Here is an 18,223-nt window from a genome sequence, read left to right as displayed (position 1 = left end):
CAGTTGAAGAGGATAGTCATCCCAGAAACATGGCAACCACAGCAAGCTACTCCTCTCACAGGGGCACCACAGCCTTGTTAAATAGTATGAAACCACGTATTTTGACAAATACATGCTTTTCTATTAGGTATCCTCGCTGACAAATGGCTATGAAAAGTTCCCTGCTAATGTACAAGAATAAGTTCTTCTATGGCAATCATATAAATGGCTAAATTGAGAGAGTAAGCACAACATCACTTTTTTTTTTTTTTTGGCCACAAATATTGAATTATTTTTAAATAAAAAATACACTACCATATAACAGAGCACTTAAATGGCTTCAGAAGTGGTTTGTTTTTCAAGTCCATTTACAAATCAAGACGGATTTTTTCTTGCACTTCAGCACGTTCAAAACCAGAAGTTAGCATGATTTGTGTCAGGTTTTTTTGTTTGTTTTTATATTCTGCCTTGTGATGAACTACTAAGAGATGTTAGGGAATAATCTGTTATGGCTCTTCTCTAGAAGTTTAGATACTGTCTATCACTTCTAATGAGATCCTATCAGTTTTACAACCTAAGCCATTTTTTGGGGGGCAAAACTTCCATGCTCCACAATAAAGAAAAAAACTCATCTCCTGAAAGTATAAAAGCAGGCAGACCAACCCTAACTCCAGAGCCAGAATACAGTCGATATGCCAGGGCAGTTTCACTGTTGCAATGGGTTTCAGTCATCAGTGGCACATAACTTTGCCTCAATAGTGAAGGCTGCAGGCAGCACTGAAGCAGAGGAAAGCTGTTTGAGTAAGCCATGATGAAACACAGCTGTGTTGCTCAACTCCCTCAAAAAACTGGACAATACATGAACAGTCTCACACTGGCAAAACTCCTTCCTTTTTTTCTTTCAAGTGTATCAGTCCTAGGAGTGCTTTAGGAACAGATGGAGGAGTACTGTTGGAACCCTGGGTTCAGAGAGTTTCAGTCTTTCAGTGCTGACAGGCAGTGATCCTCAAAACCACACTGCATTTGACCTGAGGCCTTGGGAAAGGCTTCCCTTTTTATGTGATAGCACTGAGATTGTTGCTGTGTAATTAAAAAAGAAGTTTGTTATAACACTGGGTGGAATATGTAGAGATGTAGAAAATTTAGGTTTCTGGGATATAGTAATATACATGTAACAAGATGGAGGATTTTGGGTGTAGGTTAGTTCTTCTTTCTTCACAAGCCTGGGTGATCTGGTATTGGTTCAAAAAACCCACAGTGCAGAACAAGAATGGTTAGTTATTGGATTATAAGTAAAAAAAAATTAGTTGGCATTCCATAATTGGGTAGTTTGGGCTTTAAAAGACCTTGGAAGGTAGAACTCAGGGGCCATTTCCACCTTGTTAATTTAGAGGCACATTCTGTGCAGCTGTACCATAGACAAGAAATAATAAACACCTGAGTCCAAAGAACAACTCTGCATCTCCTGCGTTTCAATCCAAACTCTGAGCAAAAGAACCAAAAGACAGAGGCAGAGAAAGAAAAGAACAACAGAAAATTTAATAGAGTACCTCCACAGGTCCTTCCCTGATGGACATTTTCATGTTTATACATCAGCTTCTGAATGGATTTTAGTGCATTCTCAAAATGGAGTTTATTCAGGATACCAGGATTAGTCAGATCCCAGGCAAAGGCATTTACACCACAAAGTTAAAGCACCTAGGTGAAGTGAGTAGTGGGTGAAGTGCATAGTCTAAAGTTCCCTCTATGGCTGATAGAGAGAGAGAGGAGATTATCAAAAAGCAAGCTCAAAGGAGGAGCTGAATTGGAAGCACTGCAAATACACTTTCCTGTTCCATTTGAGATATGGGGAACCATCCCTCAAGTCCTGCATCTCTCTCCAGAACCAGAAGTCACCTCACTTTAGCTGCCCAGTTGTCATTCTTGGATAGCAAGGTTGATTTCAGGGAAACAATCTGGACTTGCAGGGGTGAAAGAGGTGATAATTACAGCACAAATATCAGGAGTGCTACAGAAACAGTCACAAAATCCCAAACACTCCAGAGCCTCTAAGCACTTCTGAAAGAGGAGCACAGATTTCCACAACCAACAGAACTCCTCATATTAGTTCAGCAGACTCATAAAACACATGAAAAGGGAGCGACGGGGGTGGAATCAAAGCCAAGCTGACCATTTTTAATAAAAATGTTCTCTATGTGAAGTCAGTCTGTAAAGCATTTGCCCTGGGAAAAAACTGCAAGAACTACTGAAGCCCAATATAAAACTGGAATTTTACTAACAAGAGGAGATCATACAGTAAGATAAGGGTCTGCTTTCCACTAAGTCTCAGCCAGTGCAAATGCAAAATTATGTATCAGATTTCAGAGCAATCCACAGTTCAGTGGCTCTTAACATCCGATGCAATTAAGCATAATTTAAATTTTTTTCAAATTAATTCCATGGTAATAAAACCAACAACTGCTGTTGGAGGGTCTTTTTGTCACAGTGGTGCTGTTGGGTGATGAAGCTTTTTTAACAGCTTGTTTACCTAGGCAGTACAGTTAAAAGACTATTAGATAGTGGTTGATTTTTCAAGCAGGGATGGCATTCCAGATCAGAACATGAAAACTTAAAAAGAAATTTGTCAAACCTTCTAAGCTTCATGATTTTTTCCTCCTTTTCATATCTGTTGGATGCTGCAAGCCTATTAGCATCTATTAGCTCAGAAGTCTTTGACGATTTCACTAAGGGAGGAAACCTAACTCTCTCCTCATGTCAGCTAACAATGATCCAGGCTAACAAGTCAGCAGAAACAACTCAGAATGAAACTTGTCAGTGAGATGAGGAACAACTGATAATTTTGGTTAAATACATAGTAATTTTTCCTTTAAATCCTGATGTACATTCTGTATTTATTGCCTGCATAATTTCTGCATTTTAAGAAGACTGATGGTAAAAGGAAAAAAGGGTTGAAGGGCTCCTGAGAAGCTAATAAGCTATTTTATTCCAGATTGGAAGCCAGATGTTAAGTTCATATTTAACCTGCCCTGCTGACTCGTCACCAAGATTCAACTCCTCTCAAAAGGAAAACCAGCAGTATCCCTTGAAATGCAGCTGCAGACTACTTTAGATACCTCTTTCAGCTCCCTGTGTTTGCAGCAGGAAACAGCACCACGCTCTGTGCCCTTTCGTAAGTGACCTTCTTTTCTTTTTTCAGAATCAGGTGGGGCATCAGCAGTCATCTCCATCTCATCCATTTGGTTCTCTTCTTTCTCAAAAACACAGCAACTGGTTTCTTTCAGCTGAAACCCTTGGATCAACAGCTGACAGGCCTCCAAGTCAGCTTCCCACACTCTTTGGAGCAGCTGGCTCCCGCAGCTGAAATAAAAGCCAAAAGAAAATAAAACTGCAGTTCAGGGAGAATAGTTGCTATTTCAAGTAACAGTTGGGATAAATGCTTATTACAGACAGAAAAATAAAAACATCCAAAAAACTTAGGTACCTCAAATACTCCCACAGAGATAACATTACTATATCAAACTGAAAAGCAATAAAATCATTGCCCTATTACGAAGTTGATGACAGAAAAACCTCCTTGGGTTAAGATGTTGCTTCCAACTGTATGGCAAACATGATGCTTTCTTCTGTTCAGACACAGGTTCAGGGGTCTTGCCATTATAATCAGAGCTTCCTTCACACTGTCAGACACACAGGCCTGTCATCCTGCAGCCACGTGCCTTGGCTGAATTCACTGTAGAAGATTATATGTGAAAAACCACACAATTTACTGTATTACATCAGCTCTAATTTTTGGAAAATAGGTATACTAAATTTCTTATTAGACTAAAATGTGCTTGCTTCAGCACTGGTGAATCAGATTAGATTAAACCAAAATAGTCCCCCTTTTCTTCAGTCTTATACTTTTGAGTGTTGTCCTTACCTCTTACTAACATGCTTTGGTTTCCTTCTACTTTGTTATGCCACCAAAACAAAACCAAAAGTGTTAGTAAATTCAAAATACCAAACTTCTATAAACTCTTCATCTATTAATCATCTCTCAAACATGTACATTACAAATAACACTCCTGAGATCCATCCAAGAGTTATTTCCACCTGAAATAAATGGGAATTCTAAGTGTAGATAGCTTTTCGGAACTGAACACTAACATCACACTGTTTGTAAGTGATGTGGTCACATCTCCACTTAAAACATGTTGTCTCTAAGGAACCAAATGAGTAGATTGCCTGCTACAGTATTGCAGAGCCTGGGATGGGACTCAGAAGCAGCTCTTCCCATGGCAATACACACTTCCAGACAGATTTCAACGTTAATAACAGCAATTTTTTTTCCCTGTTCTTTTTCAAATTACATCATTTACTATATAATTGTGAGAAATTATAAGTGACTTAAAAGAAGAAAAATAACCATTTGATTTTAACTTTTCTGACTAAATTAAATACCAGCTTATCTTTTATCCCAGACAAAGGATAAAGGAGCTGCACTTCTCACAATGAGTTCATTAATCTAACACAAGTATGTTTTTAACTCCACAAATTCTACAAAATGCCAAGCCGTAAAAATCACTCAGCAACATATTGAGACTGAGAGCAAAATCAGGCTTCAGAAGCTGAGCTATTTGATCTGTGCTTAAGAGTCAGTATATATGTTTATTGAAAGCATAATGCAGCATGGGGTCCACAAATTGGTCTCCCCCAAGGAGTTCAAAGTATCACTAATTAGAAAGGGAAGAATGCTTCACTGGATTACATGTCTGTGTTCCATCCAGGTAGCATTTCACTTACCAAGCCAGAAAAATAAAATAACCCCCACTGTTTCTCTACTTGTCAATCACATTATCATAGTTACACAGTCAAAACATTTTCCTGCAGACATACATAAGCTCATTTACTTGCTTTTTGAAAATGTTTTTTTGCATCTATAGACAGCTTATTATTAAAGGCTAAAAAACACTCGAGAGACCTAAATCAGAATTTGCAATGGATAACTTGTTTTGGCTACTTAATTTAATGAAGAGCTTTATTGACAAAATTAGGGCAGAGAAGGTGATGTATGCAGTACTTCACAGTGGGGAAGATGAAAAGCATGTATAATAGTACAGCATAATGGTGCCTGGGCTGCTGTTATTTGGCCATGACTCAGCACACTGGTCAATGTGGTTTTGTCTGTGTCTAAGTTTTAAACACATTTTAGTAATCAGCAATTACTGAACCTACTGCTAACAGATGGCTTTTGTTTGAAGGCCATCATGGTCTTATCATGGTATCTTTGTAAAACTGATACATCTTGAGCTAAGATGCTAAGATGTTATGCTGAACTTCCCAACTAAAACCAGTGAATGCACATACACTTAGATACTCTGAACACATCTAAGCCCAACATAAGAAGGCTCCACCTTTTAGTCTGTATTTTGGAATTCAGTGCCTTGAAGCATTTTTCAAACACACTTTTGGAATGAAAATTACTTTAAAGCTGCAAATAGCTAACACAGAGACATTCCAAATGATTATTAAAAATTATGTTGTCCCCGGCACACAAAAAAACTTTAGCTTTTACATCAGGTGTTAAAATTAAACTCAATTGAATTTCAGAGATTGGCTTATTCATTTTCAGTCCACTCTGAAAGTGCATTTGCAGTCTCCATGAAGCCTCCATGGGTGGCTGTACTGAACAGAGTGAGATTTTTCAGGTATGAAATGTTTCAAAATGATGGATTGAGTCTGGATGAGAGTTTACATTATTCCTATGCTTATAAATATTTCATGATGTATCAACACCTCTAGGTGTTATACGCCTGTATAGAAGTATCAAAGTGGCATATGTGGCAAGTTCAATGAAGGTGTCTGGAACAATCTGCTGCAATCCACAACAAATCACAATCCATCAACCATTTACATAGACACAAAGCATGCCTTAATCACCTACTGATTCTGAACTGCCAAGAGTCAGTGCCAGGCTTTGTACAAACACCAAACACATTACAATAACGGCCTTTTTCCCAAGGCAACTTTTAAGTTCCAATCAGCAAGAGCTAGGATACAGATGAGGATGTTCAAAGAAACACAGTGGACTGGACATGGCACGTTAGTTACAGTACAACAGTTTAATTAGTTACACAAGTAACTGATTAATCTAAGTGGTGTCAAGAACACTGAGGCTTCACAGTGAATAAGTATTTTAAGGATTTGTGGGAGGTCAATGAAACATGTCATTACATATCCAAGATCTCCATCCCTTCCCAAAGGAATCATGTAAGAACACAAGAGATGCTAGTATAAGAATACAGTGGGCAAGTGATTGACACCAATGTGGTTTAACATCTACAGAGGAAAGTCAGTCTTTTCATATTAAAAAAAAAACCAAAAAAACTGAGTAGGGAGTGTAAGACTGTGAACAGCCCTGACACTGGAAGCTAGTATTTAGTCTTAATGAGACAGAACAGAGGGAGTCAATGGAGAAAAACCAAAGTGAAATGGAAAAAAAGACAGAAGTGTTCATTTTGAATGAATGAGAGTAGGACAAGACTACTTTTGTCAAGTCACGGCCAGGGAAACTGATGGTGAAGTAAGTGAGATGCAAGACTCTAAGTGAGTAATTTTTTAGCTGCATGGATAGCTGGGACACGTTTTACCTCAAGGATACTGTGCAGAAAAGGATCTACAAGAGCAGGCCTAAGCTGACTTGAAGAATGGCTGAGACATCCACAGCAACACAAAAGGACGCAGCAGACAGAATTCTGCATTAAGTCAAGCTGATGATGATGGAGGAGCTGTCAGAGAAACAGAGCTGTTTACGGGCAGGAGGAAATGGATGTAGAACAGAGAGGCTTATCCTTGAGTTCTCTTCATAAAGTGGCAATTGACACTGTAATTGCAGTTGCCTTTACTAAATCTCAAGTAGTTTTACTGGAAACACAACCAGGGTAGAAGGGTAAAAGAAGTAAAAAAGGATATCTTCCCTCTACTTGTGATGCTGGGTGAAATTCATGTCAAGAGACATATCCAGCAAGGGTTCTCTCTCTTGAGCTCCAAAGAACATTGCTCCTCTGCCTTTTGATGAGATTCTGGGAGGTATTAACGGGGGCTCTCTATGGCTCTCAGCACAACATTATTCTAAAGCTATTTATAGTGCTAACTGGAACTATGAGAACATGACTTTTCTTTATTGAGGGCCCTGCTTACATACAAAAGGCACATTCAGTTCCTGAACATTGTGGTCTAAATGAAAACATGCCTGTGTAAAAATAGAAATAAGATTTTATATTAAACTCTATTTAAAAAAAAAAAAACCCAAACCAAAACAAAGTTCTGCAAAACCTCCTCAAAAGCATATTGGAATCAACACAGGAAGATGTCACTATTTGTAATTCTCATCATCTATAGTTTTCAGGAATGCCCCTTGGTGAGTGAATTTTTACAAGTGGTTTATAACACCCTGAGGTCAACGCTGTGTGTTGATAAGGTTGCTTATTTCAAGGGAAATCCCTGTAAGAACCCTCGGATTGAAAGCCAAGAGAGTGAGACTGAAGCTAAAGGGTTACATAGTAAGACAACTATTCAGAAACTGCATAATCAAAAGGTAACTTAGGAGGGGAGATCAACCATCATTAAGAAGAGATATTCCAGATTACTTCCGTTTAATAGGTGAACCACATTAAGGTGCAGATTCAGGAAACCATGTACTTACCTTCTCCCAACACCTGGCACATATTTTAACTCTGCATTCACTGACCCTAAAAGCAGTTTTCTCTGACAAAAACAGCAAACAAAATGCAATAAAAATAGTCTGGCAGAAACAACAGGGATTTTCATTTTGACAATTTAAATGATTGGAAACTTTTGAGGCTTGAATAAAATGCCAATGGGAATCAAAAGACTTTGTTCAATATCCCCATTCTTTATTGAACTATTGTACAAACTAGGGAAAGTTTCTCTATATTTTGGTCACTTGCTTCTATTTATATTTTGCACCACAGGGAAGGAATGAGCTCTTCTCACTCAACATTTAGCAATGTCTTTGTTTCCTTTTCTTAAGGCAATAGCTGTGCAGTGAACAAAGGAGACAAGCAAAAGAAAGTATCCTCTAATGATACTTAGAGGAAAAAAGGCAACGGTATTGCTTCGCTCTTAGCAGAGCCTCCCCTTTTTATTTGATTCATCATATTAATTCGCAGTAATGCATTAATTAACTCTTCTTATATTTAACAAGTATTTACTACTTCAGAAATATGCTTTACTTCTCTTCTTCATTTAAAAAAAATAGAAGTTTCCAGCCTGATCAGTTCTTGTTCTTGAACCTTTATATTTATACAAAGGTTATATAATTATATATATAAGGGCTGTTATATTTTAAGATACCGACAGCCAACCTGTGGAACATACCAAGGACTACAATGTGCCAATCAGTGACTCACATGAGGCTCCTGGGGGAAGGAGGCACATAATCCAGTTTTCCCCACCTGACTGGTGTGCAATGACAGACTGATAAGGGAGAAAGTACAAAGAAAATGTGGACTCTGCCGAAACAGCAAAACTTTTGTTTCCCCTTGAGGCACCTGCACACTAGAAAGTCACCTTCCCTAAATATCTGAAATCAAAACCTTTTTTTTTTTTAACCCCCTTCTTGCAAGTCTCCCTAATCCTATAAACACCTTCAATGTAATCTCAATTTCAGAATTCAATTCCTTGCATTGTGTCCCTCCTCTCCATTCTCCACAGAAGCCAATAATCTAATGAATTGACTTTGTACGATTCCAATCGCATGGCTGTCTCCCAGTGCGGGAGACATTCTTCCTACTCCCTTATTTCAAAGCTCACTGATAACCCTTGTTTGCTGCTCAGCACTATTATCACATTTCTCCATGTGAAAACAAGACTCACTCCCAGAAAGAGACTCCACATATTCCCTTGTCAGATTAACAACCTGCTCTACCCTGGAGAATAGCTAAAACTCCCAGGCAAAGTCTGAAGCTTGCAGTCCTTTTTTTCCCCTGGCACAAGCAATAGCAGCTTGCTTCTCCAACCTTGCCTTCTCCTCTATAAAACATACAATACTAACTACAAAACAACAAGTAGCTCTTCCTCTTTAAATGTGATGTTTCACCCACTAGAGAATATTCTGGACCAGAACCACAGAAGCCCAAGAAAGAAATCCTCACAACCCCCATCTAATTTCTGAACTTTTTTATCTCCAACACCTGAAAAATTTGCTCTGGGCTGACTTTTCTAGTATCTACACTTCATAGCCACAGTCAAGTTCTCTGCACATCAGGCAGATTCAAAAGACATCCAGTGCACCCAGACAGGATATGACAGTACGGCACAGAGGTAAAGACACCACTTTGACGCAGCTGGAAGAATGGGTGATGGCAGTGGCTCTGCTTTCTACAGCATCCCAGGAGCAGAAGCAAATGTGCAGAAAGGGGCAGATTTGAGGTAAAAGGAGAGCAGAGCCTCCAAACCAGCCCTCAGTGTGGTGGCTATGGCATCCACATCTCAGGACAGAGTAAATCTGGAGGTGCAGTAGGCAGAGCACCTGGAGCCAGATATCCTGTGTCCTTGTTGAGTGATCTAACCTCCACAATTCCGCTATGGAACACCCACCACAGTCTTTTAAATTGTGTTGGGATTAGGAGCTGAAGTGAACATGTACCATATTCACTTCAAGCAGCATCAATTTCTAAACATGTTCCAAACTTTCAGTACTTCTTGGCTTGGTGAGCAAAAAGAAGAGCAACAGTTCAATTCCCTCCTTGCTCACATCTGCCAAATTTCAGACCAGTCCTAGTGGAGAACCCCAAATACATTCAGACACCTGCTCGTCTGAGATATTTAACACTGTAGACACCCTATGCCCAGCATAAAAAACACTTAGAGAATGGAACTGAAGTGTAACACTATGTTGAAAGGAACAATGCCATGCTGGAAGGCGACCACTTAAACACTGCACAGTCTTCTTTGGACAGCTGCTGCCTGTTGCATGGTCCTTGCTTCTTTCACATCTTTGCTTGCCCATATCTGAACTTTCACTCCAGGAAAAGTGTATTTCTGCGAGTCTGGGAGCAGGGACAACTCTTTCAGTTAAAAACTTCAGCCTGTTCTTCACTGCCTCTGTTTTCTCCCCCTCTCTGTTCTGTTACCCCCAAGGTAACCCTGCCATTCTATTACTTGTGGTGGCTCCAGGTAGTGTCTTTAGATGAAGACATTTTGTATATATGCATAATGAGGCTACACCACCAATTCTATAAATTGTGTAATTAAGGAAAAAGCATAAACATTCTATTATGATGGGTTCTAAGATTTCTAAGGAATTTTCTCACATCTCACAAAAGCTATTAACTTGAACCACCTTCATATTTCTTAAAAAAATTCCTTTCTGTGCAAAATTTTTCATAGAGATACACTAATAACAACAAATATGTAAATTCATATAAAAATACATGGCCCCTCACAGTAATCTCAGCAAACAAAAAAAAAAGAATAAATATATATCTGCCAATGTTTTCTGCCAATGTATTTTTAAAAATTAACCTTATCAATTATACTCATTATCCACAATTTTTTCCACTCAGTGAAACATTACCTACTGCATCCAAGATACCGAAGTTTAGCACTGAAATCTAAAACCAATCTGCTAAGAATTGACATCTTTTCTAAAAAAACCCCACCCTGATACGGCAACTTAAGGACAGAGCTATCACCTCGAATTTTACGTGGAATGTACATATTTTATGTCTGTTTTTTCTTTCCTGAAAGACCTGTTAAAAACAATATTTCTAGTGCTTAAAACCAACAATAAACATTTGACCAGTGTTATTAAAAAACAACATACCACACAATATCAAACAATACTTTCGTCGTTTTCTCTTCAAATCTCCAGCCATTTATTTTACCTGGCGCAGAACTTTAATCATGGGCTGTCATCTTTTTACCAATATTCAATGTCATTGCATTATACTTAAATTATCTCCACTGGAAACACAAAATTACAGACTGCTGCAGCTGATGGTTTTCGCTTCAATTCTTAACACAGGGTGGATGCAGGAACAGGACCAACATGCCAGGTGCAGGAAATTCAGTAATTTACAAGGGAAGAAGGAAGGCATCTTGTTGAGAGCATTTATAATTCAATTCTGTCCCTATATTTACTTTACAGTTTATTTTTACTGTATTACCTAATCTATAATGTAAAAATTTACTACCTGCTTTCAGGGCTATTTATTTCTCTTTGAAAAAAGGAATGGTCCTCTGCTCTTACCTCCACTGAAACATCTATTACAAATAATCTATTCTAAGACTAAAAAACTTAACCTTGATAGATGAGGAGAAAGCTACCAGGGAATTCTTCTTATTAAGCAGTTCACACAAAGCCAGCTTCTCAACCCTAGTTTATCATTCACCTTATTCATAATCTGATTAAACACCTTCAAGCTTGGTACTAACTCTGATAATTCAGTCTATATCCTGCTTGCCTTTGGCTCCTGCAATAACAGCAAAGCCCCACAATGTCATTAATTTTGGTTGGATAGGAATTGCTGGAATAAAATTTTTTTTCTGCACTATTTAATATTTGATCCCAAATTAGATTTAAAGGAGAGACACGAATTAGGCCCTGATTTTGAAAAAAGTGTATCTCAGTATCTATGTATTCCTCTAAGCTCTGTTCAGCTGAGCTGCTACACAAGCTTCAATACTTTCTTGAGCTTGAACTCTACAAAGCATCCAACTCCTAGTGACCTCCACTGAAATGGAAGTCATTTAGTGGCTTTCAAAGTCACCACCAGTTCTAATCCAAGAGAATACACTTGTTTCTAAAAGTATGCCACAGGAAGAAAGCACAGCATTTGCATTGAGGCCACATTCTCAGCTGCCACAAATCCACACTGCTGCAAGAGCAGCAATGGCTATTTATACCAAGAGAAGAATGTGTTCTTATTGCAAAGCAATTAGAATAATGAGCCTGATCTCTTATTGCTTATTACATTCTCCGACCACAGTGCTAGGAAGCACACAGAAGGAATTCACAATTCTCCTATCATTTTTATTCACCTCTCTTCCCTGATATCAAACAGTTTAAAATATACTTCTCTGTCTGAAAGGATGAGAGATTTAGACTTTCAGCATCAAGGGAATTTGGGAATGTGAATCATCTTGTGAGCCACTGACCAAACAGGAATTAAGCATTGTATTGGGTTGACCCTGAGTTGATGGACAGTCTTTAAGACCAATTACGCTTCTCACAATTTACATATTTAAACCGCACAGAAAGGCGGGACTTCCCCTTTTGGTCGGAGCTCGCCTGCTGGGAGGTGGGGGCTCCGGAGCCTCCCGGCCCCGCCGGGCCGGGCCGGGGCCACTGCCCTTTTCCCCCTTTCCCCACGCTGTGGCACGGACCCTGGGTGGCTGGGGGGGGCTGCCTCAGAGCCACAGGCAGCTAAAACCAGCCATGGACTGCTCACAGCTAAGCCCATCCAGCGCGGCTTCTGGGGACCGGCGGGTCCCTCTCCTCTCCACGTGGAGCCGGCGGAGGCAACGGGAGCCGGCAGAGCCTCCTGTCTGCAGCCAGCACACTTCGTGCTGAACTGAAGAAGACACCACGCAGCCAGCAGCACAAAGGGAGCGAGGCTTTCCCCACCGTAAAGGCTGAACAAGAACACTCTTCAGCATGGCGGTGTCAGTCAGAGAGAAAGAGAAGTGAGTCACATGGGACAGAGCTGAGCATGGCGACTGGGAGAAAAGAGGGCGGTGCCACGATTCTGGCGCGCAGCTTAAAAGAAACCTTCTTGCATGCCGTGGTAAGAAACTGTAATACCACTAACTGTTTGTCTCTTTAATCCATTTGAAGAACATGGGGGGATGGAGTATCTTCGTGTGCCTGTGAAGATTGTGAAGAATGCCAATGCCAGGCTATATAGTAGTAAGAGGCTGTTAGAGACTTGTGACGAAGAAGAGCCTTTGTGTGCAGGCCAAAAGAACTTATCCTTAAAAAGATGAATAACCCCATGTGATGGCCCATGTTTTGCAGTGTGAAGGAACTGTGAGATTTTTTTTCATGGGAGAGATGTTCTACACACAGCAGATTGTTTGTTTCCGGGCGGATCTGCTGTTGGTGGCAGTTTGGGAACCACGTGTAACTGAAGGAAAAACCTCTTTTTTCCCTTAAGCATAAGAGAGAGACTTTTCAAGAACTGGAACACTGACTAACATCCCATGTTCTGTTATCCCTTGTGTGAGCTAGGTAAAAGGAGAGAAGTGCTGGCTGGAGGGGGGGGGGATTTGCTTTGTTTTTGTCTTGTTATTGTCTCTTTACTTTTAATTCTATTAGTAATAAAACTCTTTCATTGTACTGCAACTGTTTAAGGTTTGTGCCTGTTTTGCTTTTCTCCTAATTCTTATCTCACAGAAAGAAAATGAGTAAGTAATGAATATTTTGAACCAAAACCACTACATTTAATTGGTGTTTCTGCCCGGTTTCGAACTCAACCCGCTACAAGCATACATAATGATTAAAAAAACAGGGCAAAGAAATAACCTTTTAGAAGAAGTACAATTGGGAGAGGTGATATATTGTTATCATGTAGGAATGTACCTTGAAATTCAACTTTTGTAACCAGGACACACCTGGAAAAATGAGAGCATTGGCCAAATACCAATGTCAATAGCCACGTGCTTACGGAGTTCCTCTGAAACATCCAAGGGCACCATATGACCTGCTGTAGTTGCAGAGTCATGTAAGTTCAGGAGCCAAATCCTGTTCTGGATCAAAAAGAGCAAGAGAAAGGGCAAGGTCTACAGGTCCTCCCTGGCTGGACCCTGCTAGCTACAAAAACCCTGCACTGCTGCTGACAGCACACTTGAAGTTGCTGGGCCACACGTGTCTCCCCAGACTAGCACAGTACACTCCCAGGAGTAAGTACATTAATTAATGAAAGCTTCCAAATGCTAGCAGGAAAGACTGTCCCAGTTGTATGCAAAATAGAGCTATCTTGCATCTTCACACTCATGCTATGCAGATAGTAATACTTTATTTTCTACTTGTTTAATCACCATCAAGTTCCTATCTAATTGGCCAGCCAGGGCTTTGTGCAAATTATCACCCAAAGACAGAACAGGAGGATTTAGCAGCACCAGTGGAGAGCAGGCAGATGGCGTCAGGCATCCATCCTCATCTTCCTTGACTGCTCTACAGCCATTACTACTGTTGATGGCAATCTCCCTCAAGAGAGATGACTAAGCCTCTGTATTTGCACAAACTGGATTCAAATCTTGTCTTCAGGGATGCATTGGAAAAGAGTAGCAGTAAGAAAATACACATCCACCTCTGAACACTTTTCTTGCCAAGTTCAGAAGGGAGAAGCTCTTTTTCACTACATGTATTCACTTACATGCAGCCACCAAGAGCATCTGGTAGGAGAGCAAAAGCTAAATGCCATGGACCCAGAGGTGACAAAGAGCTTTGCTATCCCTCCCTCCCCTCACAGAGTCATATCTTCACAGCTCAAACGGGTTGAGGTTTGCATGAAATCAGCTCACAGAGAAGTCAACAGCAGGGCAGAGCTGGGCAAGGCACAGGTGATGCTGAAGGGCAAAGAGAAGCACTTTGAAGAGTTTACAGTTATTTTTCTCAGTAAGACTGGGAAAAGTCACATAAAATTATTGGAAACAGTCCTCTGTGTAAAGGGATATTCTTTAATCAATTTCTCAAACTCAGTCCCTAGTTTTCAGACTGCCTCTCACCTAACACTACTACACCCTGCTGCATGTTTTCCTTGTTATTTGAAGGGAATGATGAAACCACTGTCCTTTAGGTTGACAGTGTCCAAATTTAACTCCTCAGCAGCTACAGCACACTGCAAATACATCCTTATATTGTTGATCTTGGATCTTATTTTCAAATTCCCTCTGAAAATTCTAGGATGAGGTCAGTGGCTGAACACTCTTTGTGAAGCATAGTGGAGCTGTTATAAAAAATATTCTGTCATAGCCAAAGCATTTTTGCATAGGAAATGGGAAACTATTAAAAGCAAACCACCAAAGCTCATTGTATCAATCTTCCCTTCATTAATGCAAGCATACGTTAGGACCAATATCTTCAAGAGAAATTGTATAGGCTTCCAGGTCCAAAAGCCAAGAACCTACTCCTGGGAAAGAGGAAGGATGTATGACTGATGTTAGTCATGGTAGACATTCACCATTCATAAAATGGATCTCTCTACACTGAAAAGTATCACCAATTAACAAACAAGCAAAATTATTATTATGAATTTTAAACTCTTAATCAAATTCACATAATTCAAGCAAGAAGAGCACAAGAGATTAGGGAAAAAGATAAGAAAAATGTTACTTCAGCTCCAAAACAGGGAAATCTCAGCACACCAAAGCAGCAAAGTGATATAGAATTACTTACTCTTGACATGGCAAGAGTTTGCAGCAGAGGACTACTGTGTGTGCTGGTTTTAGCTGAGGTAATTTTCTTCCCAGTGGCGAGTATGGGGCTGTGTTTTGGATTTGTGCTGAACACAGGGTTGACAATATAGAGATGCTTTTGTTATTGCTGAGCAGGCCTTGCACAGAGCCAAGGCCTTTTCTGCTTTTTCTACTGCCGTGCTGGGGAGAAAGTTAGGGGTGCATGGAAGCTGGGAGAAGACACAGCTGGGACACGTATATAGACCATATGACATCATGCTCTATATATAAGTGGGGGAAGAAGGAAGAAGTGGGGCATGTTTGGATGGATGGCATCTCTCTTCCCAAATAACTGCTGTGTATGAGGGGGCCCTGCTCTCCTGGGGATGGCTGAACACCTGCCTGGCCATGGGAAGTGCTGAACTAATTCCTTGTTTTGCTTTGCTTGTGTGCGTGGCTTTTACTTTCCCCATTAAACTGCCTTTATCTCAACCCATGACTTTTCTCACTTTTACCCTTCCTGTTCTCTCCCCGATCCTGCTGGTGGGGGAGTGAGCAAGGGGCTGCTGTGTGGGGCTTGGCTGCTGGCTGGGGTTAAACCACAGAACGTGACACTAATGAATTTCAGCACAGTGTTGCACACTAGCTTTGCAGGCATGACTGACCAGCACCAGAACAATGCAGCATAAGAATAGGGCATACAGAGTAAAACAAAATCCTAACAAAATATACAATTACTAACCAGCTAGAGAGGCTGTAAATTTTCACCACATTTCCTTTTCAAGCAAGGGCAATACTTTATGCTTTTAGAAGGAGAGACCCAGCCTTGCCCTCTGACAATTTTTGCTATGCTAAGAATAAAATGAATGGAAGACAAAGAGCCCAGAGGGAAGAAGGGCAAGATTTTCCATGAATAAGCAGCAAAATCTCCTGTCACCTTGTCTTTGACAATGCTGCACACTAACTACTGAAGTTAATTCAGTAACTTGGAAAAAGCCCTGGCTGAAACCTGAATACAGACAGGGAGTTAGTAAAGGCTGTTCAACCATGTGCTTTGCTTTTTCCAAAGCTCTGAGGCACTGGAAACTGGCCTCAAATCTGACCTTTTTTTTTTTTTTTTCCCCTAAAAAGATTTAGTTTCAATGCTGAGAACAGCTAAAAAGAACAGAGCTTTCTGCTACTTCTTATCAAACAGTACAGTCACATGCCACAGTTCCCCTACCTCCCAATTAAAAATCAGTATTTGTGACCCACTGTCTCCAAACAGGTAAAATACAAAAAAAAAAAAAAATACATATATATAAAAGGGGGGGGGGGGAGGACAATAATTTGAGTTTTTAATTCTTGTGCCCTTCTTCATTTCTTATCATCTTATATAGAAGCCAAACAGCTTTTTAAAAATGTTATATATAACACATATACATTGGTTCAGTTTTAATTGTCTACTAAACTTAAAGTGAGAAAGTAAATTTTCTGCTACCTTCCCTTCCCCCAGAGTACTGTGGGGCCCAAAAGCCTACCCATCTCCCTCTACACCTTAAACCGGCAGATGGTTCCTTAGGATATAAAACAAAGTTCTCCTCCCCTTGAAGCAAAAAATTCATTTTATCACTGCAAATTCAGAAGATTCCTGCTACTGCCACACAGTAGATTACTGCTACAAAAGACGTGGTGGGTTCCATCAGTGCAATTATCTCCTATCTTGTGGATGCCACAGACAGAAGTAGTAATGGGAGTGGTTTTTGGCTTGGTTTTTGCTTTGTTTGGGGGTTTTTTTTAAATACATTTTCTCACTTGGTGAAGGAAGCCGATTGCATTCTTTGCCCTCTATTTTTATTGCTTGCGCAATGCGCATTTCATCTATAGATAGATATTAGTTCTGCCAGGGCTGAAACACAAGTTCAAGGCTGGGAATCAAGAGTTCCATCCTGGCACAGACATGAGTTTATCAAGGGATCTCCACTAGCACATGCCACCAGATAACACTGACGATAAAATGCACATTATGCTGCAGAAACATGATTAGAAACTAATCTGCTGCACTTCTATAGAGATGATTTCCTTTTCCACACCCTGTGGGCATTAGCTACATTTTCCACAACCAGAAATGAAAGGCATAGTGAAGATTCTCCCCTTTCCTCCAGACCCAGTTAATCTAGGCTAATCCACTTCTGTGAAGCAATACCATCAAATTTCTTCTGACATTATTTAAATTTACTAAGAGCTTCCAAGATACTACACTTTGTCAGGAAACTGCAAACATTTTCAAATATATTGCAAGTGATCGTGAAGACAATAAGGATATTTAGTGAGAACCTGCAGTGTGGTCATGCAGCCTAAGACAGCTTGAAAAGTAATCTAATGTGGTTTAAAGGTGAGAATAGGTTTTCTGTGAAGAAAGTGCTTTATTATATTCCTATTATCCAACTTCCCCCCGCTCTATGATGCACAAAGGAGATAGGCAGAAAAAGGTGTCCCAAGGGATAGAGTTGGAAACAAAGGTAAGAAAAAAATACACGAAGTGGAAATGAGACAAGACCAAGGAAGGAAGACAGAGGAGCCACAATAAAGGAAAGAGCAGGAGGAGAATCAGAAAGTCCCCTTTCTAAGATTGCTAACTTCAAGACAGGGCAATTAAAGAACAGCAAATAAGAAAGTACACAACATTTAAAGCAGAGGGGAGAAAACAGAGCAAGAAAGATGCTTACATTTTTCTTCTTTGTTAATTGGATTCACCACTGTGGAACTTTGCAAAACCATTAAAAAAAGAAGATGTATCTCCCAAATAAGACTGGGCCAATATAGCAACCAAAAAATCACCTGTAATTTATTAACTAACACA

The 18,223-nt window shown here is 40.0% G+C and overlaps 1 protein-coding gene across 1 annotated transcript in view; it reads right to left on the bottom strand.

Moving 5' to 3' along the window:
- Positions 1–18,223, bottom strand: part of DISC1 (DISC1 scaffold protein) — a 189,585-nt gene that overhangs the window by 21,218 nt on the left and 150,144 nt on the right. The window contains exon 11 of the mRNA XM_082276713.1: positions 3,093–3,336. Coding sequence (XP_082132839.1) covers positions 3,093–3,336 — 244 coding nt within the window. The remainder of the gene's footprint in view (positions 1–3,092; positions 3,337–18,223) is intronic.

Source organism: Coloeus monedula (assembly GCF_965178545.1).
Source record: "Coloeus monedula genome assembly, chromosome: 2".
Lineage (NCBI taxonomy): Eukaryota > Metazoa > Chordata > Aves > Passeriformes > Corvidae > Coloeus > Coloeus monedula.
Note: the sequence above shows the minus strand (reverse complement) of the source record. Positions and strands in the feature narration are given on the sequence as shown.